Here is a 26748-nt window from a genome sequence, read left to right as displayed (position 1 = left end):
ATGAACGACACGGTAACAGAAGTGACGAGTTTATTATTTACTTTCACATTTCTCCATCTGCTTTAAAAAGTTGAACATGTGCGAATAATAAATCCACTTTGCATTGGTCACATATTTAAATCAATGATATTAATTCATTTATTGAGTCTTTTAAATGACAGATGTTGAACTCAGGATTCTGGAACAAAAGGATTTAGAAAAAGACAAAGACGTGACCGAGAGTTTCCCCTTCATACGGTTTAGTTATTTTGTTTATTTATCTGAAGGAGATTTTCCAACATCTCTAATGATTTACTTTGTTTAATCAATGAACTGGGAAAGGAATGCCAGGAAAAGGTCATGTGACTGAAGCTCATCTGTATAATTGAGACTCTGATCCTCAGTCTGACAGAGACACTGAGGAGTCGTAATAACAGAGCCTAAACCCAGGGCTCAGGGTGTGAGTGAAGGTGGTGTTGAAGGTGTGGAGGAGGATCAGTTCCTCAGAGGAGACTGTGTAAAAGGACAGAGAGCCAGCAGCACAGTCCACATACACCCCTACTGTCCCAGAGGAGGAGCCGGGCTGAGGGAGTGGGGTTTGTTTGTTTTTATGCCAAACAGAGAAACCATGTTCAGAGCAGAGCAGACTCCAGGACTGATCATTGTGTCCAAACCCACTGTCATCACCTTGTCCTTTCCTCTTGATTCTTCTGTAAGACACTGATATATAAACCCATCCTCTCCACTGGACCTCCCAGTAACAGCTCCCAGTCAGACCAGTGTGACACAGAAGCTGAGGCCAGTCCTCAAATCTGTCCTGATGATCTGGATACGGCTGATCTTCTCTCACATATGTGGCCTTCTTGTTGTTGTCAGACAGCTTGAGGTTCCTCTGAGCTGTGTTTGGATCCAGAGAGAGTTCAGTGAAATCTGACGGAGAGAAAGCACAGCAGCAGTTAGTCCCTGTTCACTCTTTAGAGGAGAACCACATTTATATTGATTTGAAATGGACTGAAAGATTACAATATATAAATATCAACAAATACAATATTGATTTAATTGTTTCACTTTTAAAAAATGAGGAAACTGCACATTTTTAAGCCACAGTTTGTAACATTTCACCCCGACAATAGAATAAAACAGGAGCTTTAATTATTGTTTCTGTTGTAAAAATGCTTCTGTTCCAAAGGCTTCACAGGATCGTTTCAGTGAAGCTGAGCTCATTTATTTATGTATCAGTTTAGTTTCTCTTGTGACGTAGCCACACATAACCTGGAATGTTCTGAAGTGACATTTAACAAATATTTTCTTTGGTATTAAAACTTGAATTCTTGTTTGTGTCGCGCTGTCACAGATAAAGAAACATAAAACATAAAATTTACATTTAAACTCTTAGAAAGTGGTTTATTAAGAACAAAAAATGTCTCAGACTTATGAAGGTGCAACTTTAGTTTAGTTCCTGTAAATTACTGATTTAAGAATATTTAAAGACAAAACTTGGTTATTTTCTAAATAATAAATGTATTTTTCGTTCTAATTCACAAATGACTTTCTTCAAGTTCAAACGTGTTGAAACAAAGTGACTGTGACGTCGCTCATTAAACACGTCTCTGTCGTTCATGACTCAGAGTTGAAGCTCATCTGTAAAGCTCTTTCACAGAGTGGAGCACGTCAGGGAAATTCATCTGGAGTTTAAAGATGATCCAAAGCTCCTCAGCAGGAGGTCTGATGGAGGGCGGGGCTGTGTGACAGTGGGCGGGTCTGTGTGACAGTGGACGGGGCTGTGTGACAGTGGGCGGGGCTGTGTATCAGTGGGCGAGGCTGTGTGACAGTGGGCTGGGCTGTGTGTCAGGGGGCGGGGCTGTGTGACAGTGGGCGGGGCTGTGTGACAGTGGGCGGGGCTGCGTGAGGACTGATAAAGTCTCAGGTTTAACCTTTGTGTCGTCCTTCAGTTTTCTTTCTGTCGCCCCCTAGTGTACAAAAATCAGAATCTCAGGAATCACTTTTCAAAACTACCAAACATGTGATTTATTTGGGAGTTTTAATCCTTTATTTGCCAGTTTCAAAACTAAACCTTTGAAGTTTGTTACAAACACCATAAAAACCTGATTCTCTTTATAATAATGAAGAGTTCAGAGCTGGGACTGATGTGGTGTTTAGAGCCTTGGACGTGTCAAAGATCAGCAAAAAATGGATTTGAAGCATTTGTAGTTTTTCTGTCGTGGATGATTCTTTATGTCCAGTTGTTCATTATAAAAACATTCATGACTTCCTTTGTCTTTGCTCCCCTGTCGCCGTATAAAAGTCATATATTTGATCATTTCATTTTGCAGAACAAGAGTCAGGTTTGACATTTGTCCTGTATTTCTTCAGTTTGGACCTTGTTCCTGTCGTCCAGATGAATGAAAGCATGTTATTTTCCCATTAGGATATAATGGAGCCATGGCAGAACCTGGACTTTTCTCACATTAAACTTCACATTTTAAATCTCACTGTAATACAGAAAAAAAGTCACATATCTGTGATGTCAGCGTTTCATTTGGAAGAAAAGGAGTTGAATTTGACATTTTCACTGCATTTCAGAACTTTCCACTTTTCTAACATTGTTAGCCTGGCTAACACCAGACTAAAATCATGAGTGATATTTAGTCTGGGGACCACCAATTAATTTTCTCGTAGGAGAGGTGTGGTTTCCGATCGTCCATACTCGTTTATTGGGCGATATGAAAAAAAAAAAAAAGTCTATTATGCGTCTGCACGTAGCCATAGCCAATCGTATCATCGTATGAGATGACGTATGACGTATCCACTGTAAACGTTTGAGCTAAATTATTTAGAACAAGGTCTAAAGCTTGATCGAACAATAGCATCGCGTCTGCTGCTGTCATGTTGGATCCGTAAAGAAACTTTTTTTTTTAATCCGTAAATAAACTACAAGCTTTCGAATAGCACGTCATCGTCTTGCGTCCCTCCTCGCTCTGTGATTGGTTCCCAAATCCACCGGAAAATTTGGGCCATGGTCTCCAGGCTGTTGTGCAGTTTGAAATAATTCGAGCGCACACAGCAGCATGACGTTAGCCAGGTTATAACATTGTAACAGATGCATGTATTTACAGTTTATACTGAAGCTGTGGCCCAGGGGAAACTACAGGATGTGTTTGTCTTTTTATTTTATATAAAATATATGAATATTATTAATATTAACAAGTGATTTATCAACAATAATGTTGAGTGTGAAGAAACAGCTCAGTGGGAGCGTCACAATCAGGGGTTAGTTTAGAAGCAGAAAAGTCTCTGTTGAAAACGAGGCCCAGGTTTGTAAACCTGAGGAAACACGAGAATAAATTCAGACTGCATCTCTTTGTCCAGGTTATTTTGTGTGTTCAGGTTACTTTCAGCTGATAATTCATATTCATGCACAAAAAAACAAGTTTAGGCTCCGCCCACAGCGTTCTGGTTCTCACAGAAACACAGAGTTTACAAACTGTAGAATCTGAAACAACACTGGCTTTACCAACTGTCAGGAAAAAAGAATTTGATGAAATACAGTAAAAATGTCAAATTTCACTGATTTTCTTCCAAATTAAATGGCGCAGCCGGGGCCCCACCCTGGAGCCAGGCCTGGGGTTGGGGCTCGAGCTCGAGCGCCTGGTGGCCGGGCCTTTGCCCACGGAGCCCGGACAGCGTGGGCCCGCCCTCATGTGGACTCACCACCTGCAGAGGGATCCGTAGGGGTCGGGTGCAGAGAGGACTGGGTGGCAGTCAGAGGCAGGTGCCTTGACGACCTGGTCCACGTGCGCAGCTTCTGGCGTTCGGGACATGGAACGTCACCTCACTGGGGGGGAAGGAGCCTGAGCTTGTGCGGGAGGTTGAGAGATACCGACTAGATATAGTCGGGCTCACCTCCACGCACAGCTTGGGTTCCGGATCCCAACTCCTGGAGAGAGGCTGGACTCTCCATTTTTCTGGAGTTGCCCGCGGGGAGAGGCGGCGGGCTGGGGTGGGTTTGCTCATATCCCCCCAGCTCAGCCGTCACGTGTTGGAGTTCACCCCGGTGAACGAGAGGGTCGCATCCCTACGCCTTCGGGTCGGGGACAGGTCTCTCACCGTTGTCTCGGCCTACGGGCCCAACATCGGTGCGACTACCCGGCCTTCTTGGCGTCCCTGGGAGGGGTACTTGATGGTGCTCCGACTGGGGACTCCATTGTTCTGCTGGGGGACTTCAACGCCCACGTGGGTAACGACAGTGAGACCTGGGAGGGAGTGATTGGGAGGAACGGCCTCCCCGATCTGAACCCGAGTGGTGTTCTGTTATTGGTCTTCTGTGCTAGTCGCAGTTTGTCCATAACGAACACCATGTTCGAGCACAAGGGTGTCCATAAGTGCACGTGGCACCAGGACACCCTAGGCAGGAGGTCGATGATCGACTTTGTAGTTGTGTCGTCTGACCTCCGGCCGCGTGTCTCGGACACTCGGGTAAAGAGAGGGGCTGAGCTGTCAACCGATCACCACCTGGTGGTGAGCTGGATCTGCTGGCAGGGGAGGAAGCCGGTCAGACCTGGCAGACCCAAGCGTGTTGTGAGGGTCTGCTGGGAACGTCTGGTGGATCCCTCTGTCGGTGGGGTCTTCAACTCCCACCTCCGGAAGAGCTTCACCCAGATTCCGGGGGAGGCTGGGGACATGGAGTCCGAGTGGACCATGTTCTCCTCCTCCATTGTCGATGCAGCTGATCGCAGTTGTGGCCGTAAGGTCTCTGGTGCCTGTCGCGGCGGCAATCCCCGAACCCAGTGGTGGCGCCCGAAAGTGAGGGATGCCGTCAAGCTGAAGAAGGAGTCCTACCTGGCCTTGTTGGCTTGTGGGACTCCGAGCTGAGAGGTACCGGCAGGCCAAGCGTGCTGCAGCTCGTGCGGTCACAGAGGCAAAAACTCGGGTCTGGGAGGAGTTCGGAGAAGCCATGGAGGAAGACTATCGGTCGGCCTTGAAGAGATTCTGGCAAACCATCCGGCGCCTCAGGAGGGGGAAGCAGTGCTTCATCAACACTGTTTACAGTGCGGGTGGGGGGCTGCTGACCTCAACTGGGGATGTCGTCGGTGGAAGGAGTACTTCGAGGACCTCCTCAATCTCGCCGTCACGTCTTCCGATGGGGAAGCAGAGGCTGAGGATTCGGAGGTGGGCTCGCCCACCCCCGGGGCTGAAGTCACCGAGGTGGTGAGAAAGCTCCTCGGTGGCAGGGCTCCGGGGGTGGATGAGATTCACCCTGAGTGCCTTAAGTCTCTGGATGTTGTAGGACTGTCTTGGCTTACACGTCTCTGCAACATCGCGTGGCGGTCGGGGACAGCGCCCCTGGATTTGCAGACCGGGGTGGCGGTCCCTCTCTTTAAGAAGGGGGACCGAAGGGTGTGTTCCAATTACAGAGGGATCACCCTCCTCAGCCTCCCCGGTAAGGTCTACTCCAGGGTGCTGGAGAGGAGGATCCGGCCGATGGTTGAACCTTGGATCCGGGAGAAACAATGCGGTTTTCGTCCTGGTCGTGGCACACTGGACCAGCTCTATACCCTCCGTCGGGTGCTTGAGGGTTCGTGGGAGTTCGTCCAACCAGTCCACATGTGTTTTGTGGACCTGGAAAATGCGTTCGACTGTGTCCCTCGTGGTGCCCTGTGGGGGGTGCTCCGGGAGTATGGGGTCCGGGGGCCCTCGTGGTACCCTGTGGGGGGGGGCTCCGGGAGCATGGGGTCCGGGGCCCTCTGCTAAGGGCTGTCCGTTCCCTGTATGACCGCAGCAGGAGCTTGGTTCGTATTGCCGGCAGTAAGTCAGACCTGTTCCCGGTGCGTGTTGGTCTCCGCCAGGGCTGCCCTTTGTCACTGGTTCTGTTCATTACCTTTATGGACAGAATTTCTAGGCGCAGCCAGGGGCCGGAGGGTGTCCGGTTTGGGAGCCTCAGTGAGATGGACAGACGGATCGGTGCGGCGTCAGCAGTGATGCGGTCGCTGTATCGGTCTGTTGTGGTGAAGAGGGAGCTGAGTCGGGGCAAAGCTCTCGATTTACCGATCGATCTACGTTCCCACCCTCACCTATGGTCATGAGATTTGGGTCATGACCGAAAGGACAAGATCGCGAATACAAGCGGCCGAAATGAGTTTCCTTCGCAGGGTGGCTTGGCGCACCCTCCGAGATCGGGTGAGGAGCTCAGTTACCCGGGAGGAGCTCGGAGTAGAGTCGCTGCTCCTTCACGTCGAAAGGAGCCAGCTGAGGTGGCTCGGGCATCTGTTCCGGATGCCTCCTGGTCGCCTCCCGCGGGAGGTTTTCCAGGCATGTCCTAGGAGGACAAGGCCTCGTGGAAGGCCCAGGACAAGCTGGTGGGACTATGTCTCCGAGCTGGCCTGGTGTCGCCTCGGGGTCAGAACAGCTGGAGGAAGTGTGTGTGGATCGGGAAGTTTGGGCATCTCTGCTGAGACTGCTGCCCCCGCGACCCGGCCCCGGAAAAAGCGAAGAAAATGGATGGATGGAAAAAATACAGTGATTTTATTCCTGTGCCGACAATGGGAATGAGCTCCTATCTGATGAAATACAATAAAAATGTGACATTTCACTCCTTTTCTTCAAGATGAATGAATTTCACTTCATCTGTGAAACAAACACGGCTCTGGAAACAGACAAAGCCTCAGCTCTCCAATTTATTATTACAAATATAATCACACTTTTGTGTTTTTGTGGAACAATTTCTTTCAGCTTTAAGTTTTGAAACTGTGATTTTAAATTAAAATCCAGAACATTATTACATGTTTGGAACTTTTGGAAAAGTTTAAAGTAGTTCATGTGATTTATGCAAAAAGTGGAAAACATATTGCAAATGTAGATGTTATGGCTGTTTTTAGGCGTGTACATTTTTGTACACTAGGGGGCGACAGGGAAATGCAGATCTACCAAATAAAAGACATGAGAGAAAAACAAACACTAGATTCTGAAAATGTGGCTTAAAAGAACGTTTTCTGCAGAAATCCACGTCTCAAGCTGCAACACAGACAAAATGTCAGGAAATGAAAACAATACATATTTAAAAATGTTCAAAATGAACACAGGATGAACACAGGGTTAAATGAACTTCCTCCGGAATAATAATGAAGGTCTCAGTTCTAAAGGTTTGAGTGAAAAAAGCTCAAACTCTTCTGATGTCAATATCGCAGCTGTCGACACGAGAGAAACTTGTACAACAGCAAATCTTCTCAGAACAACCAACATTTTAAAAGTATATTAAGAGTCAGACTTACATCTCCTGGGCCCGATCCATCGTTCTCCAGCAGGACTCAGTCTGAAACAGACACAGACTCAGATCCACAGTTTGTTTGTGTCGACTGTAATAACTGTGTAATAACTGTGTAATAACTGTGTAATAACTGTGTAATAACTGAGTAATAACTGTGTAGTAACTGTGTATTAACTGTGTAATAACTGTCCTCACCTGAGAGTGGAGAGTGAGCAGTGGGGCTCCTCCTGTAGAGCAGTCAGGAGCTTTACTCCTGTGTCTCCTGGATGGTTGAAGCTGAGGTCCAGGTCTGTCAGATGGGAGGGGTTGGACCTCAGAGCTGAGGCCAGAGCAGCACAGCCTTCCTCTGAGATCAGACACCCTGACAGTCTGAACACACAGGGTTAAACAGAGTCATAGAAATGACAAACTCACAGAGATGAAGAGTAAACCCTCTGACCTGAGCTCCTCCAGTTTACAGTGAGGACTCTTCAGTCCAACAGACAACATCTTCAGCCCTGAGTCCTTCAGGTCGTTCTTACTGAGGTCCAGGACTGTCAGACTAGAGGAGCTGAGGACTGAGGACAGAGCTTCACAGCTGCTCTCTGACAGGTTACAGCTGCTCAGTCTGGAGGAGACGGAACATTTACAATAAGACACAAAGTTACACAAACACAATAATAAGAACTGGATTTAAAGAGGCTGTTTGGTTTTTACAGGTGTTTGGTCAAAGAGGATGTGCACATTTTAAATCTAAACAGAAAGAGAAGCTTCTACATTGTAAATTGAGTGAATAATGTTGCGTACTTGCCAGTTAATTTAATGCTTTTGCTGCCGGGCTGTTGTGACATCACTCACATACCCTCTATGACCTCAAACACATCTTGAACAATATTTAACATCTCATCAAGCAGAGTCGATCATTTAAAAGAGACAGAACATGAGGCGCTTCAACCAATGAAGAGTCAGGACACACTATCCCCGCCCACCTCCTCCTCTGATTGGTCCCTGTTCAGTCACTCTGTCTAAAGCTGGGACTGTACAATTATTTTAATATCACTACTTTAAAAATACTTGTTTTTTGATACAGATATTGTAGAAGCAGCACAGTAGAGGCATCACAAGAGGAGCTGCAGGAAACAAGGAATGGACAAAGGAGGAAGTATCCGGACAAGACTCACAGCTAAGCCACACATGCCTTCTATTGTTCTGGCTAATGGACGTTCACTGAATAAAACTGAGAATAAAACAGATTAACTGCTCAGCTCTTCCCAGACGATGGTGAAAGACTGTTGTGGAGCAGAGGGAGCTGTGCAGGAGGAAGAGGAAGGAGGAGCTGACCAGTGCAGGACACCACGCTCTGAAACAGGGACACACCCAGGAGGCGCTGCACTGTTTCAGAGGATCAGAGGAGACTGAAGGCGGTTTCCTCGACCTCCACAAACATGAGGCTCAGATCGGCCACAGCGGCTCAGGACTAACACCTGAACAATATTTCATTGTACGGTTGTACAACGACAAATAAAGCACTTAATTACAAAGCCCTTTCTTTAAATGTGTATCTTTAATTTGAGCTGAAACTCTCACTTCCTTCAGCGCTGTCCCTGGACCAACAGCATCAAAACATCTCTACAAATATTACATTGTGTTCGGTACCTCGAGTACATAAACTTTATATTGATTCCAAACTGGTATCGTTTAACAGTGAGGATCATAGTCTTTACTGTCTTTACTGGAATCAAATTGATAAAACATTGTTCAGGTACAAAACTCAGGTTTAAACACTAAACGCTATATTTTCCTGAGGCAGCACAGTTTCTGTACAGAAATCTCATAAAAACTTACAAATACATGATCTACTTGTTCAGAAAACTGACATTGGGATATTTTAATAATATCTTAATCTTTACCGACCAATAACAACAACTGTGTCCATACATTTAGCAAATGATGAATATTAATTTTAAAAGAAAGATAAGCCCTCTGACCTGAGCTGCTCCAGTTTACAGTGAGGACTCTTCAGTCCAACAGACAACATCTTCAGCCCTGAATCCTTCAGGTCGTTCTTACTGAGGTCCAGGACTGTCAGACTAGAGGAGCTGAGGACTGAGGACAGAGCTTCACAGCTTCTCTCTGACAGGTTACAGCTGCTCAGTCTGGAGAGAACACACTGTTTTAGGATAAGTTTAGAAGGTTCATACTTACATAGACCTCACTCACAGAGCTTTGTTGGAGGCTTTGACCACTGGCAGCAGCCTCAGCAGAGCCTCCTCTGAAGCACAGTATTTCTTCAGCTCAAACTGCTCCAGAGCTTCTTCTGATGACAGTAAGATGAAGGCCAGAGCTGACCACTGAGCAGGAGACAGTCCACCTTCAGACAGACGTCCTGACCTCAGGGACTGTTGGACCTGCTCCACCAGAGAACCATCATTCAGTTCATTCAGACAGTGGAGCAGGTTGATGCTTCTCTCTGCAGACACTTCCTCACTCAGCCTCTTCTTGATGTACTCAGCTGTTTTCTGATTGGTCTCGGAGCTACTTTCTGTCTGTGTCAGCAGACCTTGGAGAAGGCTCTGATTGGTCGACAGTGAAAGACCCAGGAGGAAGCGCAGGAACAAGTCCAGGTGTCCATTTGGACTCTGTAAGGCCTGGTCCACAGCCGTCTGGTAGAAAAGCACTGATTTACTGATAAAAACCTTTCTCCATAATGAAGTCTGTTCTTCTGAGAGCAGGTTGACTCCAGTGTGGATGAAGGTCTGATGGACGTGAAGAGCAGCCAGAAACTCCTGCACACTCAGATGGATGAAGCAGTAGACCTTGTCCTGGTACAGGCCTGGCTCCTCTCTAAAGACCTGTGTGAAGACTCCGGAGTACACTGAGGCGGCTGCAGCGTCCAGCCCACACTCGCTCAGGTCACTCTCGTAGAAGATCAGGTTTCCTTTCTGCAGCTGCTCAAAGGCCAGTTTCCCCAGAGACTCCACCATCTTCCTGGTCTGTGGACTCCAGTGTGGGTCTGTCTCAGATCCTCTTTCATACTTGATGTTCTTGACTTTGGCCTGAACCACCAGGAAGTGGATGTACATCTGAGTCAGGGTCTTGGGCAGCTCTGCTCTCTCTCTGGTCTTCAGCACATGCTCCAGGACTGTGGAGAGGATCCAGCAGAAGACTGGCATGAAGCACATGATGTGGAGGCTTCGGGACGTCTTGATGTGGGAGATGATCGTGTGGGCCTCGTCTCTGAACCTGTTCCTGAAGTACAGCTCCTTCTGTGGGTCGCTGAACCCTCGCACCTCTGTCACCATGGAGACGCACTCAGCAGGGATCTGATTGGCCGCCGCGGGGCGTGTGGTTATCCAGAGGCGAGCGGAGGGAAGCAGGCTCCCCCTGATGAGGTTCACCAGCAGCTCCTCCACTGAGGCGCTCTCTGTGGGCTCCGTCAGGGCCTTGGTTTGGGTGAAGTCCAGAGGAAGTCTGCACTCGTCCAGACCGTCAAAGATGAAGAGCAGCTGCAGATCTTCAAAGCTGCTCACTTCTTCTGTTGCTCTAAAGAAGTGATGGAGCAGCTGCACCAGGCTGAAGCTCCTGTCCTTCAGCACATTGAGTGCTCTGAAAGTGAAGGGGAACAGCAGCTGGACGTCCTGGTGGGCTTTGCCTTCAGCCCAGTCCAGACTGAACTTCTGAGTGAGCAGTGTTTTCCCGATGCCAGCCACTCCCTTTGTCAGCACTGTTCTGGCGGGCGCCTCTGTGTCCGTGGGGCCTTTAAACATGTCTTCACATGTGATGGCTGTCTCTGCTCCGCCTGCTTTCCTGGAGGCTGTTTCCATGTGTCTGACCTCATGTTCCTGGTTGACCTCTGAGGCCCCTCCCTCTGTGATGTAGAGCTCTGTGTAGATCTGCTGCAGGAGGGCGGGGCTTACTGCTTTAGCCACGCCCTCAAACACACACTGACACTTCTGCTGCAGGTCACGCTTCAGTTTACGCTGAAGAACTCCAGAACCTCTCCCTGAATGAAGACACAGACAGAGCCTGAGTCTCAGAGAAGATCAAATGACTGAGTGAAATGGACCTACTGCTCCACAGACGCTCAGCCAGCTCCTTCTGCTGCCTCCTCCTCAGGAAGTTCACAGTGATCTTCAGAAAAGCCTCTCCATCCTCATCCTCCACAGGCTCTAAGCATTCTGGGTAATCTGTGCTCAGAACCTTGTGGAGTTTCTTCAGCTCCTTCTGGACAAAAGTGAAGATGTCCTCCTCCAGAAGCTGCACAGACACATTAGAAACAACACAAATGCAGTCAGTGTCAGATCTGTGTGAAACAAGTCCATTCATCTGAACATCTCCAAACTTCAGTGAAGGACACACCTTAAATATGGAGTCCAGCTGAGTGTGATGTTGCTGAGCTCTGAGCTCTGGAGCCTGCTCCACTCTGTGACAGAGACACAACAAACACCTCAGGATTCAGCTGTTTCTCTCACACTTTCAGAACCTCATTAAACCACTGTCTGTCCTTGTGTTTAAACAAACTCAATCTTACAGATCTGAGGAGAAGGTCGGTGGTTCCATCCTGGACCGGTCGCTCCTGAGGGACTCATAGATGGGGCCTGGTTCAGAACCTTCTGTTCTGACGTCTACACTGGGTCTAACACAGACAAATACATTCACCATAAACATGAAATATTTATATCAAATGTGATGGATCCTGGTTCATTTGAGGATAAACAAGGGAGAGATAAATTATATTAAATTAAGTTACATTAAAGTTTTTATCAAACACTTCAAAGGGGATAAAAAGCTACAATTATTTACAGGCTTTCCAGAAAACAGTCCATTATCTGGATTTTAGTTCTTGATTCTTTGTGATTGAAATAACAGCACAGTAATCATGATTGTCACAAAGCAGTGAAAAATGTCAACATTTACTAAAGATTCCTTTGTTTCCTTCAGTAAATCTTTCTTAGATCCTTCCCTTTATGTGGCAATAATTATCCATAATACACAGAGTCAAAACTCACCGCTCTGTCCTGAAGTGCATTGGTTTGTCCATAGACCGGCCACTGAGGGACTCACAGCTGGGACCAGGTTCAGATGGAGAATGTTTCTGGAGGATCCTGAGACAAAGAAGAAAAGACACTTCAGTGAAACACACGGGACTGTCCAGGATCAGACTCAGGAAAGGATCATCTGCTCTTTCACAGAAACAATAGAATCTTGTTAAACTAAACCTACTGTTCAGTCTCGTGCATTTTGATTTTGTGTTTTGATTGTTTTAGGAACCCAGAGTTTATGGAGACGTTGCTGCACTGGGGTCCCACAGGGAACAGTCCTCTCACTGCTTCTATTTACTGTTTACATATCAGACTTTAATATAACACAGAGGGCTGAGAGAGTGGACTCAGCGGAAATTTGAGGTAAATCTTATACAACTAATCTCTGATCTCAAAAAAACACTTTAAAAAGAGGTCAAAAGTTACTTTAAAACTCATTCGCGCATCACTGAAGTCACTCAAACAGAGACCTGACAACTTATTTCTAATGACTCTGTCCAATTCTAAACCCAAACACTAAAATGTCATGAAGATAAAGTGAGTAACTCGACTTACTGTGAACCATGTTTCCCTTTAAAATGAATCCAGCGATTATTGGAGCGATCACTTCTCACTGACACTGGGCCGATCCCAGGAGCAGATCTGTGAACACAAGAGAGACTTTAGGTCTGACTCTGATGTAAAGAACAGAGTTAGAGACTCTGATATAAAGGACAGAGTTAGAGACTCTGATAAAAAGAACAGAGTTAGAGACTCTGATATAAAGGACAGAGTTAGAGACTCTGATATAAAGGACAGAGTTAGAGACTCTGATATAAAGAACAGAGTTAGAGACTCTGATATAAAGAACAGAGTTAGAGACTCTGATATAAAGGACAGAGTTAGAGACTCTGATATAAAGTACAGAGTTAGAGACTCTGATATAAAGGACATAGTTAGAGACTCTGATATAAAGGACAGAGTTAGAGACTCTGGTATAAAGGACAGAGTTAGAGACTCTGATATAAAGAACAGAGTTAGAGACTCTGATATAAAGGACAGAGTTAGAGACTCTGGTATAAAGGACAGAGTTAGAGACTCTGGTATAAAGGACAGAGTTAGAGACTCTGATATAAAGAACAGAGTTAGAGACTCTGGTATAAAGGACAGAGTTAGAGACTCTGATATAAAGAACAGAGTTATAGACTGATATAAAGAACAGAGTTAGAGACTCTGATATAAAGGACAGAGTTAGAGACTGATATAAAGGACAGAGTTAGAGACTCTGATATAAAGAACAGAGTTAGAGACTCTGATATAAAGGACAGAGTTAGAGACTCTGATATAAAGAACAGAGTTAGAGACTCTGATATAAAGGACAGAGTTAGAGACTCTGATATAAAGGACAGAGTTAGAGACTGATATAAAGGACAGAGTTAGAGACTCTGATATAAAGAACAGTTAGAGACTCTGATATAAAGGACAGAGTTAGAGACTGTGATGTAAAGGACAGAGTTAGAGACTCTGATATAAAGAACAGCTAGAGACTCTGATATAAAGAACAGAGTTAGAGACTATGATGTAAAGAACAGAGTTAGAGACTCTGATATAAAGAACAGAGTTAGAGACTCTGATATAAAGAACAGAGTTAGAGACTGTGATCTAAAGGACAGAGTTAGAGACTCTGATATAAAGGACAGAGTTAGAGACTCTGATATAAAGAACAGAGTTAGAGACTCTGATGTAAAGGACAGAGTTAGAGACTCTGATATAAAAAACAGGGTTAGAGACTCTGATATAAAGAACAGAGTTAGAGACTCTGATGTAAAGGACAGAGTTAGAGACTCTGATATAAAGGACAGAGTTAGAGACTCTGATGTAAAGAACAGAGTTAGAGACTCTGGTATAAAGGACAGAGTTAGAGACTCTGATATAAAGAACAGAGTTATAGACTGATATAAAGAACAGAGTTAGAGACTCTGATATAAAGGACAGAGTTAGAGACTGATATAAAGGACAGAGTTAGAGACTCTGATATAAAGAACAGAGTTAGAGACTCTGATATAAAGGACAGAGTTAGAGACTCTGATATAAAGAACAGAGTTAGAGACTCTGATATAAAGGACAGAGTTAGAGACTCTGATATAAAGGACAGAGTTAGAGACTGATATAAAGGACAGAGTTAGAGACTCTGATATAAAGAACAGTTAGAGACTCTGATATAAAGGACAGAGTTAGAGACTGTGATGTAAAGGACAGAGTTAGAGACTCTGATATAAAGAACAGCTAGAGACTCTGATATAAAGAACAGAGTTAGAGACTATGATGTAAAGAACAGAGTTAGAGACTCTGATATAAAGAACAGAGTTAGAGACTCTGATATAAAGAACAGAGTTAGAGACTGTGATCTAAAGGACAGAGTTAGAGACTCTGATATAAAGGACAGAGTTAGAGACTCTGATATAAAGAACAGAGTTAGAGACTCTGATGTAAAGGACAGAGTTAGAGACTCTGATATAAAAAACAGAGTTAGAGACTCTGATATAAAGAACAGAGTTAGAGACTCTGATGTAAAGGACAGAGTTAGAGACTCTGATATAAAGGACAGAGTTAGAGACTCTGATGTAAAGGACAGAGTTAGAGACTCTGATATAAAGAACAGAGTTAGAGACTCTGATATAAAGGACAGAGTTAGAGACTCTGATATAAAGAACAGTTAGAGACTCTGATATAAAGCATATAGTTAGAGACTCTGATATAAAGGACAGAGTTAGAGACTGTGATGTAAAGGACATAGTTAGAGATTGATATAAAGGACAGAGTTAGAGACTCTGATGTAAAGGACAGAGTTAGAGACTGATATAAAGGACAGAGTTAGAGACTCTGATATAAAGGACAGAGTTAGAGACTCTGATATAAAGAACAGAGTTAGAGACTCTGATATAAAGGACAGAGTTAGAGACTCTGATATAAAGGACAGAGTTAGAGACTCTGATATAAAGGACAGAGTTAGAGACTCTGATATAAAGGACAGAGTTAGAGACTCTGATATAAAGGACAGAGTTAGAGACTCTGATGTAAAGGACAGAGTTAGAGACTCTGATATAAAGAACAGAGTTAGAGACTCTGATATAAAGGACAGAGTTAGAGACTCTGATATAAAGGACAGAGTTAGAGACTCTGATATAAAGGACAGAGTTAGAGACTCTGATATAAAGGACAGAGTTAGAGACTCTGATATAAAGAACAGAGTTAGAGACTCTGATGTAAAGGACAGAGTTAGAGACTCTGATGTAAAGGACAGAGTTAGAGACTCTGATATAAAGAACAGAGTTAGAGACTCTGATATAAAGGACAGAGTTAGAGACTCTGATGTAAAGGACAGAGTCAGAGACTCTGATGTTAAGGACAGAGTTAGAGACTCTGATATAAAGAACAGAGTTAGAGACTCTGATATAAAGAACAGAGTTAGAGACTCTGATATAAAGGACAGAGTTAGAGACTCTGATATAAAGGACAGAGTTAGAGACTCTGATATTAAGGACAGAGTTAGAGACTGATATAAAGGACAGAGTTAGAGACTCTGATATAAAGAACAGAGTTAGAGACTCTGATATAAAGGACAGAGTTAGAGACTTTGATATAAAGAACAGATAGAGACTCTGATATAAAGGACAGAGTTAGAGACTCTGATGTAAAGGACAGAGTTAGAGACTCTGATATAAAAAACAGGGTTAGAGACTCTGATATAAAGAACAGAGTTAGAGACTCTGATGTAAAGGACAGAGTTAGAGACTCTGATATAAAGGACAGAGTTAGAGACTCTGATGTAAAGAACAGAGTTAGAGACTCTGGTATAAAGGACAGAGTTAGAGACTCTGATATAAAGAACAGAGTTATAGACTGATATAAAGAACAGAGTTAGAGACTCTGATATAAAGGACAGAGTTAGAGACTGATATAAAGGACAGAGTTAGAGACTCTGATATAAAGAACAGAGTTAGAGACTCTGATATAAAGGACAGAGTTAGAGACTCTGATATAAAGAACAGAGTTAGAGACTCTGATATAAAGGACAGAGTTAGAGACTCTGATATAAAGGACAGAGTTAGAGACTGATATAAAGGACAGAGTTAGAGACTCTGATATAAAGAACAGTTAGAGACTCTGATATAAAGGACAGAGTTAGAGACTGTGATGTAAAGGACAGAGTTAGAGACTCTGATATAAAGAACAGCTAGAGACTCTGATATAAAGAACAGAGTTAGAGACTATGATGTAAAGAACAGAGTTAGAGACTCTGATATAAAGAACAGAGTTAGAGACTCTGATATAAAGAACAGAGTTAGAGACTGTGATCTAAAGGACAGAGTTAGAGACTCTGATATAAAGGACAGAGTTAGAGACTCTGATATAAAGAACAGAGTTAGAGACTCTGATGTAAAGGACAGAGTTAGAGACTCTGATATAAAAAACAGAGTTAGAGACTCTGATATAAAGAACAGAGTTAGAGACTCTGATGTAAAGGACAGAGTTAGAGACTCTGATATAAAGGACAGAGTTAGAGACTCTGATGTAAAGGACAGAGTTAGAGACTCTGATATAAAGAACAGAGTTAGAGACTCTGATATAAAGGACAGAGTTAGAGACTCTGATATAAAGAACAGTTAGAGACTCTGATATAAAGGATATAGTTAGAGACTCTGATATAAAGGACAGAGTTAGAGACTGTGATGTAAAGGACATAGTTAGAGATTGATATAAAGGACAGAGTTAGAGACTCTGATGTAAAGGACAGAGTTAGAGACTGATATAAAGGACAGAGCTAGAGACTCTGATATAAAGGACAGAGTTAGAGACTCTGATATAAAGAACAGAGTTAGAGACTCTGATATAAAGGACAGAGTTAGAGACTCTGATATAAAGGACAGAGTTAGAGACTCTGATATAAAGGACAGAGTTAGAGACTCTGATATAAAGGACAGAGTTAGAGACTCTGATATAAAGGACAGAGTTAGAGACTCTGATGTAAAGGACAGAGTTAGAGACTCTGATATAAAGAACAGAGTTAGAGACTCTGATATAAAGGACAGAGTTAGAGACTCTGATATAAAGGACAGAGTTAGAGACTCTGATATAAAGGACAGAGTTAGAGACTCTGATATAAAGGACAGAGTTAGAGACTCTGATATAAAGAACAGAGTTAGAGACTCTGATGTAAAGGACAGAGTTAGAGACTCTGATGTAAAGGACAGAGTTAGAGACTCTGATATAAAGAACAGAGTTAGAGACTCTGATATAAAGGACAGAGTTAGAGACTCTGATGTAAAGGACAGAGTCAGAGACTCTGATGTTAAGGACAGAGTTAGAGACTCTGATATAAAGAACAGAGTTAGAGACTCTGATATAAAGGAAAGAGTTAGAGACTCTGATATAAAGGACAGAGTTAGAGACTCTGATATAAAGGACAGAGTTAGAGACTCTGATATAAAGGACAGAGTTAGAGACTCTGATATAAAGGACAGAGTTAGAGACTCTGATATTAAGGACAGAGTTAGAGACTGATATAAAGGACAGAGTTAGAGACTCTGATATAAAGAACAGAGTTAGAGACTCTGATATAAAGGACAGAGTTAGAGACTTTGATATAAAGAACAGATAGAGACTCTGATATAAAGGACAGAGTTAGAGACTCTGATGTAAAGAACAGAGTTAGAGACTCTGATATAAAGGACAGAGTTAGAGACTGATATAAAGGACAGAGTTAGAGACTCTGATATAAAGGACAGAGTTAGAGACTCTGATGTAAAGGACAGAGTTAGAGACTCTGATATAAAGAACAGAGTTAGAGACTCTGATATAAAGGACAGAGTTAGAGACTCTGATATAAAGGACAGAGTTAGAGACTCTGATATAAAGGACAGAGTTAGAGACTCTGATATAAAGGACAGAGTTAGAGACTCTGATATAAAGAACAGAGTTAGAGACTCTGATGTAAAGGACAGAGTTAGAGACTCTGATGTAAAGGACAGAGTTAGAGACTCTGATATAAAGAACAGAGTTAGAGACTCTGATATAAAGGACAGAGTTAGAGACTCTGATGTAAAGGACAGAGTCAGAGACTCTGATGTTAAGGACAGAGTTAGAGACTCTGATATAAAGAACAGAGTTAGAGACTCTGATATAAAGGACAGAGTTAGAGACTCTGATATAAAGGACAGAGTTAGAGACTCTGATATAAAGGACAGAGTTAGAGACTCTGATATAAAGGACAGAGTTAGAGACTCTGATATAAAGGACAGAGTTAGAGACTCTGATATTAAGGACAGAGTTAGAGACTGATATAAAGGACAGAGTTAGAGACTCTGATATAAAGAACAGAGTTAGAGACTCTGATATAAAGGACAGAGTTAGAGACTTTGATATAAAGAACAGATAGAGACTCTGATATAAAGGACAGAGTTAGAGACTCTGATGTAAAGAACAGAGTTAGAGACTCTGATATAAAGGACAGAGTTAGAGACTGATATAAAGGACAGAGTTAGAGACTCTGATATAAAGGACAGAGTTAGAGACTCTGATGTAAAGAACAGAGTTAGAGACTCTGATATAAAGAACAGAGTTAGAGACTCTGATATAAAGGACAGAGTTAGAGACTGTGATATAAAGGACAGAGTTAGAGACTCTGATATAAAGAACAGAGTTTGAGACTCTGATATAAAGGACAGAGTTAGAGACTCTGATAAAAAGGACAGAGTTAGAGACTGATATAAAGACAGAGTTAGAGACTCTGATATAAAGAACAGAGTTAGAGACTGTGATGTAAAGGACAGAGTTAGAGACTCTGATAAAAAGGACAGAGTTAGAGACTCTGATATAAAGGACAGAGTTAGAGACTGTGATATAAAGGACAGAGTTAGAGACTCTGATATAAAGAACAGAGTTAGAGACTCTGATATAAAGGACAGAGTTAGAGACTCTGATATAAAGGACAGAGTTAGAGACTGTGATATAAAGGACAGAGTTTGAGACTCTGATAAAAAGGACAGAGTTAGAGACTCTGATATAAAGGACAGAGTTAGAGACTGTGATATAAAGGACAGAGTTAGAGACTCTGATATAAAGGACAGAGTTAGAGACTGTGATATAAAGAACAGAGTTAGAGACTCTGATATAAAGGACAGAGTTAGAGACTCTAATATAAAGGACAGAGTTAGAGACTCTGATATAAAGGACAGAGTTAGAGACTCTGATATAAAGGACAGAGTTAGAGACTGTGATATAAAGAACAGAGTTAGAGACTCTGATATAAAGGACAGAGTTAGAGACTCTGATATAAAGGACAGAGTTAGAGACTCTGATGTAAAGGACAGAGTTAGAGACTCTGATGTAAAGGACAGAGTTAGAGACTCTGATATAAAGGACAGAGTTAGAGACTCTGATATAAAGGACAGAGTTAGAGACTCTGATATAAAGGACAGAGTTAGAGACTCTGATATAAAGGACAGAGTTAGAGACTCTGATATACAGGACAGAGTTAGAGACTGTGATATAAAGGACAGAGTTAGAGACTCTGATATAAAGAACAGAGTTAGAGACTCTGATATAAAGGACAGAGTTAGAGACTCTGATATAAAGGACAGAGTTAGAGACTCTGATATAAAGGACAGAGTTAGAGACTCTGATATAAAGGACAGAGTTAGAGACTGATATAAAGGACAGAGTTAGAGACTCTGATATAAAGGACAGAGTTAGAGACTGATATAAAGGACAGAGTTAGAGACTCTGATATAAAGAACAGTTAGAGACTCTGATGTAAAGAACAGAGTTAGAGACTCTGATATAAAGGACAGAGTTAGAGACTGATATAAAGGACAGAGTTAGAGACTCTGATATAAAGGACAGAGTTAGAGACTGATATAAAGGACAGAGTGAGAGACTCTGATGTAAAGAACAGAGTTAGAGACTCTGATGTAAAGAACAGAGTTAGAGACTCTGATATAAAGGACAGAGTTAGAGACTGATATAAAGGACAGAGTTAGAGACTCTGATATAAAGGACAGAGTTAGAGACTCTAATATAAAGGACAGAGTTAGAGACTCTGATATAAAGGACAGAGTTAGAGACTGATATAAAGGACAGAGTTAGAGACTCTGATATAAAGAACAGAGTTAGAGACTCTGATATAAAGGACAGAGTTAGAGACTCTGATATAAAGAACAGAGTTAGAGACTCTGATATAAAGGACAGAGTTAGAGATTCTGATATAAAGGACAGAGTTAGAGACTGATATAAAGGACAGAGTTAGAGACTCTGATATAAAGAACAGTTAGAGACTCTGATATAAAGGACAGAGTTAGAGACTGTGATGTAAAGGACAGAGTTAGAGACTGATATAAAGGACAGAGTTGGAGACTCTGATATAAAGAACAGTTAGAGACTCTGATATAAAGGACAGAGTTAGAGACTGTGATGTAAAGGACAGAGTTAGAGACTCTGATATAAAGAACAGCTAGAGACTCTGATATAAAGGACAGAGTTAGAGACTCTGATATAAAGAACAGAGTTAGAGACTGTGATCTAAAGGACAGAGTTAGAGACTCTGATATAAAGGACAGAGTTAGAGACTCTGATATAAAGAACAGAGTTAGAGACTCTGATGTAAAGGACAGAGTTAGAGACTCTGATATAAAGAACAGAGTTAGAGACTCTGATGTAAAGGACAGAGTTAGAGACTCTGATATAAAGGACAGAGTTAGAGACTCTGATGTAAAGGACAGAGTTAGAGACTCTGATATAAAGAACAGAGTTAGAGACTCTGATATAAAGGACAGAGTTAGAGACTCTGATATAAAGAACAGTTAGAGACTCTGATATAAAGGATATAGTTAGAGACTCTGATATAAAGGACAGAGTTAGAGACTGTGATGTAAAGGACATAGTTAGAGACTGATATAAAGGACAGAGTTAGAGACTCTGATGTAAAGGACAGAGTTAGAGACTGATATAAAGAACAGAGTTAGAGACTCTGTTATAAAGGACAGAGTTAGAGACTCTGATATAAAGGACAGAGTTAGAGACTCTGATATAAAGGACAGAGTTAGAGACTCTGATATAAAGGACAGAGTTAGAGACTCTGATATAAAGGACAGAGTTAGAGACTCTGATATAAAGGACAGAGTTAGAGACTCTGATGTAAAGGACAGAGTTAGAGACTCTGATGTAAAGGACAGAGTTAGAGACTCTGATATAAAGAACAGAGTTAGAGACTCTGATATAAAGGACAGAGTTAGAGACTCTGATATAAAGGACAGAGTTAGAGACTCTGATATAAAGGACAGAGTTAGAGACTCTGATATAAAGGACAGAGTTAGAGACTCTGATATAAAGGACAGAGTTAGAGACTCTGATATAAAGGACAGAGTTAGAGACTGATATAAAGGACAGAGTTAGAGACTCTGATATAAAGGACAGAGTTAGAGACTGATATAAAGGACAGAGTTAGAGACTCTGATATAAAGAACAGTTAGAGACTCTGATATAAAGGACAGAGTGAGAGACTCTGATATAAAGGACAGAGTTAGAGACTCTGATGTAAAGAACAGAGTTAGAGACTCTGATATAAAGGACAGAGTTAGAGACTCTGATATAAAGAACAGAGTTAGAGACTCTGATATAAAGGACAGAGTTAGAGACTGATATAAAGGACAGAGTTAGAGACTCTGATATAAAGGACAGAGTTAGAGACTCTGATATAAAGAACAGAGTTAGAGACTCTGATATAAAGGACAGAGTTAGAGACTTTGATATAAAGAACAGTTAGAGACTCTGATATAAAGGACAGAGTTAGAGACTCTGATGTAAAGAACAGAGTTAGAGACTCTGATATAAAGGACAGAGTTAGAGACTCTGATATAAAGGACAGAGTTAGAGACTCTGATATAAAGGACAGAGTTAGAGACTCTGATGTAAAGAACAGAGTTAGAGACTCTGATATAAAGAACAGAGTTAGAGACTCTGATATAAAGGACAGAGTTAGAGACTGTGATATAAAGGACAGAGTTAGAGACTCTGATATAAAGAACAGAGTTAGAGACTCTGATATAAAGGACAGAGTTAGAGACTCTGATAAAAAGGACAGAGTTAGAGACTGATATAAAGACAGAGTTAGAGACTCTGATATAAAGAACAGAGTTAGAGACTGTGATGTAAAGGACAGAGTTAGAGACTCTGATAAAAAGGACAGAGTTAGAGACTCTGATATAAAGGACAGAGTTAGAGACTGTGATATAAAGGACAGAGTTAGAGACTCTGATATAAAGAACAGAGTTAGAGACTCTGATATAAAGGACAGAGTTAGAGACTCTGATATAAAGGACAGAGTTAGAGACTGTGATATAAAGGACAGAGTTAGAGACTCTGATAAAAAGGACAGAGTTAGAGACTCTGATATAAAGGACAGAGTTAGAGACTGTGATATAAAGGACAGAGTTAGAGACTCTGATATAAAGGACAGAGTTAGAGACTGTGATATAAAGAACAGAGTTAGAGACTCTGATATAAAGAACAGAGTTAGAGACTCTGATATAAAGGACAGAGTTAGAGACTCTGATATAAAGGACAGAGTTAGAGACTCTGATATAAAGGACAGAGTTAGAGACTCTAATATAAAGGACAGAGTTAGAGACTGTGATATAAAGGACAGAGTTAGAGACTCTGATATAAAGGACAGAGTTAGAGACTGTGATATAAAGAACAGAGTTAGAGACTCTGAAATAAAGAACAGAGTTAGAGACTCTGATATAAAGGACAGAGTTAGAGACTCTGATGTAAAGGACAGAGTTAGAGACTCTGATATAAAAAACAGGGTTAGAGACTCTGATATAAAGAACAGAGTTAGAGACTCTGATGTAAAGGACAGAGTTAGAGACTCTGATATAAAGGACAGAGTTAGAGACTCTGATGTAAAGAACAGAGTTAGAGACTCTGGTATAAAGGACAGAGTTAGAGACTCTGATATAAAGAACAGAGTTATAGACTGATATAAAGAACAGAGTTAGAGACTCTGATATAAAGGACAGAGTTAGAGACTGATATAAAGGACAGAGTTAGAGACTCTGATATAAAGAACAGAGTTAGAGACTCTGATATAAAGGACAGAGTTAGAGACTCTGATATAAAGAACAGAGTTAGAGACTCTGATATAAAGGACAGAGTTAGAGACTCTGATATAAAGGACAGAGTTAGAGACTGATATAAAGGACAGAGTTAGAGACTCTGATATAAAGAACAGTTAGAGACTCTGATATAAAGGACAGAGTTAGAGACTGTGATGTAAAGGACAGAGTTAGAGACTCTGATATAAAGAACAGCTAGAGACTCTGATATAAAGAACAGAGTTAGAGACTATGATGTAAAGAACAGAGTTAGAGACTCTGATATAAAGAACAGAGTTAGAGACTCTGATATAAAGAACAGAGTTAGAGACTGTGATCTAAAGGACAGAGTTAGAGACTCTGATATAAAGGACAGAGTTAGAGACTCTGATATAAAGAACAGAGTTAGAGACTCTGATGTAAAGGACAGAGTTAGAGACTCTGATATAAAAAACAGAGTTAGAGACTCTGATATAAAGAACAGAGTTAGAGACTCTGATGTAAAGGACAGAGTTAGAGACTCTGATATAAAGGACAGAGTTAGAGACTCTGATGTAAAGGACAGAGTTAGAGACTCTGATATAAAGAACAGAGTTAGAGACTCTGATATAAAGGACAGAGTTAGAGACTCTGATATAAAGAACAGTTAGAGACTCTGATATAAAGCATATAGTTAGAGACTCTGATATAAAGGACAGAGTTAGAGACTGTGATGTAAAGGACATAGTTAGAGATTGATATAAAGGACAGAGTTAGAGACTCTGATGTAAAGGACAGAGTTAGAGACTGATATAAAGGACAGAGTTAGAGACTCTGATATAAAGGACAGAGTTAGAGACTCTGATATAAAGAACAGAGTTAGAGACTCTGATATAAAGGACAGAGTTAGAGACTCTGATATAAAGGACAGAGTTAGAGACTCTGATATAAAGGACAGAGTTAGAGACTCTGATATAAAGGACAGAGTTAGAGACTCTGATATAAAGGACAGAGTTAGAGACTCTGATGTAAAGGACAGAGTTAGAGACTCTGATATAAAGAACAGAGTTAGAGACTCTGATATAAAGGACAGAGTTAGAGACTCTGATATAAAGGACAGAGTTAGAGACTCTGATATAAAGGACAGAGTTAGAGACTCTGATATAAAGGACAGAGTTAGAGACTCTGATATAAAGAACAGAGTTAGAGACTCTGATGTAAAGGACAGAGTTAGAGACTCTGATGTAAAGGACAGAGTTAGAGACTCTGATATAAAGAACAGAGTTAGAGACTCTGATATAAAGGACAGAGTTAGAGACTCTGATGTAAAGGACAGAGTCAGAGACTCTGATGTTAAGGACAGAGTTAGAGACTCTGATATAAAGAACAGAGTTAGAGACTCTGATATAAAGAACAGAGTTAGAGACTCTGATATAAAGGACAGAGTTAGAGACTCTGATATAAAGGACAGAGTTAGAGACTCTGATATTAAGGACAGAGTTAGAGACTGATATAAAGGACAGAGTTAGAGACTCTGATATAAAGAACAGAGTTAGAGACTCTGATATAAAGGACAGAGTTAGAGACTTTGATATAAAGAACAGATAGAGACTCTGATATAAAGGACAGAGTTAGAGACTCTGATGTAAAGGACAGAGTTAGAGACTCTGATATAAAAAACAGGGTTAGAGACTCTGATATAAAGAACAGAGTTAGAGACTCTGATGTAAAGGACAGAGTTAGAGACTCTGATATAAAGGACAGAGTTAGAGACTCTGATGTAAAGAACAGAGTTAGAGACTCTGGTATAAAGGACAGAGTTAGAGACTCTGATATAAAGAACAGAGTTATAGACTGATATAAAGAACAGAGTTAGAGACTCTGATATAAAGGACAGAGTTAGAGACTGATATAAAGGACAGAGTTAGAGACTCTGATATAAAGAACAGAGTTAGAGACTCTGATATAAAGGACAGAGTTAGAGACTCTGATATAAAGAACAGAGTTAGAGACTCTGATATAAAGGACAGAGTTAGAGACTCTGATATAAAGGACAGAGTTAGAGACTGATATAAAGGACAGAGTTAGAGACTCTGATATAAAGAACAGTTAGAGACTCTGATATAAAGGACAGAGTTAGAGACTGTGATGTAAAGGACAGAGTTAGAGACTCTGATATAAAGAACAGCTAGAGACTCTGATATAAAGAACAGAGTTAGAGACTATGATGTAAAGAACAGAGTTAGAGACTCTGATATAAAGAACAGAGTTAGAGACTCTGATATAAAGAACAGAGTTAGAGACTGTGATCTAAAGGACAGAGTTAGAGACTCTGATATAAAGGACAGAGTTAGAGACTCTGATATAAAGAACAGAGTTAGAGACTCTGATGTAAAGGACAGAGTTAGAGACTCTGATATAAAAAACAGAGTTAGAGACTCTGATATAAAGAACAGAGTTAGAGACTCTGATGTAAAGGACAGAGTTAGAGACTCTGATATAAAGGACAGAGTTAGAGACTCTGATGTAAAGGACAGAGTTAGAGACTCTGATATAAAGAACAGAGTTAGAGACTCTGATATAAAGGACAGAGTTAGAGACTCTGATATAAAGAACAGTTAGAGACTCTGATATAAAGGATATAGTTAGAGACTCTGATATAAAGGACAGAGTTAGAGACTGTGATGTAAAGGACATAGTTAGAGATTGATATAAAGGACAGAGTTAGAGACTCTGATGTAAAGGACAGAGTTAGAGACTGATATAAAGGACAGAGTTAGAGACTCTGATATAAAGGACAGAGTTAGAGACTCTGATATAAAGAACAGAGTTAGAGACTCTGATATAAAGGACAGAGTTAGAGACTCTGATATAAAGGACAGAGTTAGAGACTCTGATATAAAGGACAGAGTTAGAGACTCTGATATAAAGGACAGAGTTAGAGACTCTGATATAAAGGACAGAGTTAGAGACTCTGATGTAAAGGACAGAGTTAGAGACTCTGATATAAAGAACAGAGTTAGAGACTCTGATATAAAGGACAGAGTTAGAGACTCTGATATAAAGGACAGAGTTAGAGACTCTGATATAAAGGACAGAGTTAGAGACTCTGATATAAAGGACAGAGTTAGAGACTCTGATATAAAGAACAGAGTTAGAGACTCTGATGTAAAGGACAGAGTTAGAGACTCTGATGTAAAGGACAGAGTTAGAGACTCTGATATAAAGAACAGAGTTAGAGACTCTGATATAAAGGACAGAGTTAGAGACTCTGATGTAAAGGACAGAGTCAGAGACTCTGATGTTAAGGACAGAGTTAGAGACTCTGATATAAAGAACAGAGTTAGAGACTCTGATATAAAGGAAAGAG

The 26748-nt window shown here is 41.5% G+C and overlaps 1 protein-coding gene across 1 annotated transcript in view; it reads right to left on the bottom strand.

Annotated features, from left to right (window-relative positions):
• Positions 1–379: 379 nt before the first annotated feature.
• Positions 380–26748, bottom strand: part of LOC306960570 (protein NLRC3-like) — a gene marked incomplete at its 3' end in the record, with an annotated part of 148548 nt that continues 122179 nt past the window's right edge. The window contains exons 4-11 of the mRNA XM_079553003.1: positions 11582–11645; positions 11293–11479; positions 9443–11225; positions 9211–9378; positions 7683–7850; positions 7439–7612; positions 7248–7288; positions 380–909 (exon numbers count right to left, since the gene is read on the bottom strand). Coding sequence (XP_079409129.1) covers positions 380–909; positions 7248–7288; positions 7439–7612; positions 7683–7850; positions 9211–9378; positions 9443–11225; positions 11293–11479; positions 11582–11645 — 3115 coding nt within the window. The remainder of the gene's footprint in view (positions 910–7247; positions 7289–7438; positions 7613–7682; positions 7851–9210; positions 9379–9442; positions 11226–11292; positions 11480–11581; positions 11646–26748) is intronic.

This window comes from Gobius niger (genome assembly GCF_951799975.1).
Source record: "Gobius niger genome assembly, chromosome: 3".
Lineage (NCBI taxonomy): Eukaryota > Metazoa > Chordata > Actinopteri > Gobiiformes > Gobiidae > Gobius > Gobius niger.
This window is presented reverse-complemented; position numbering and strand designations above follow the sequence as displayed.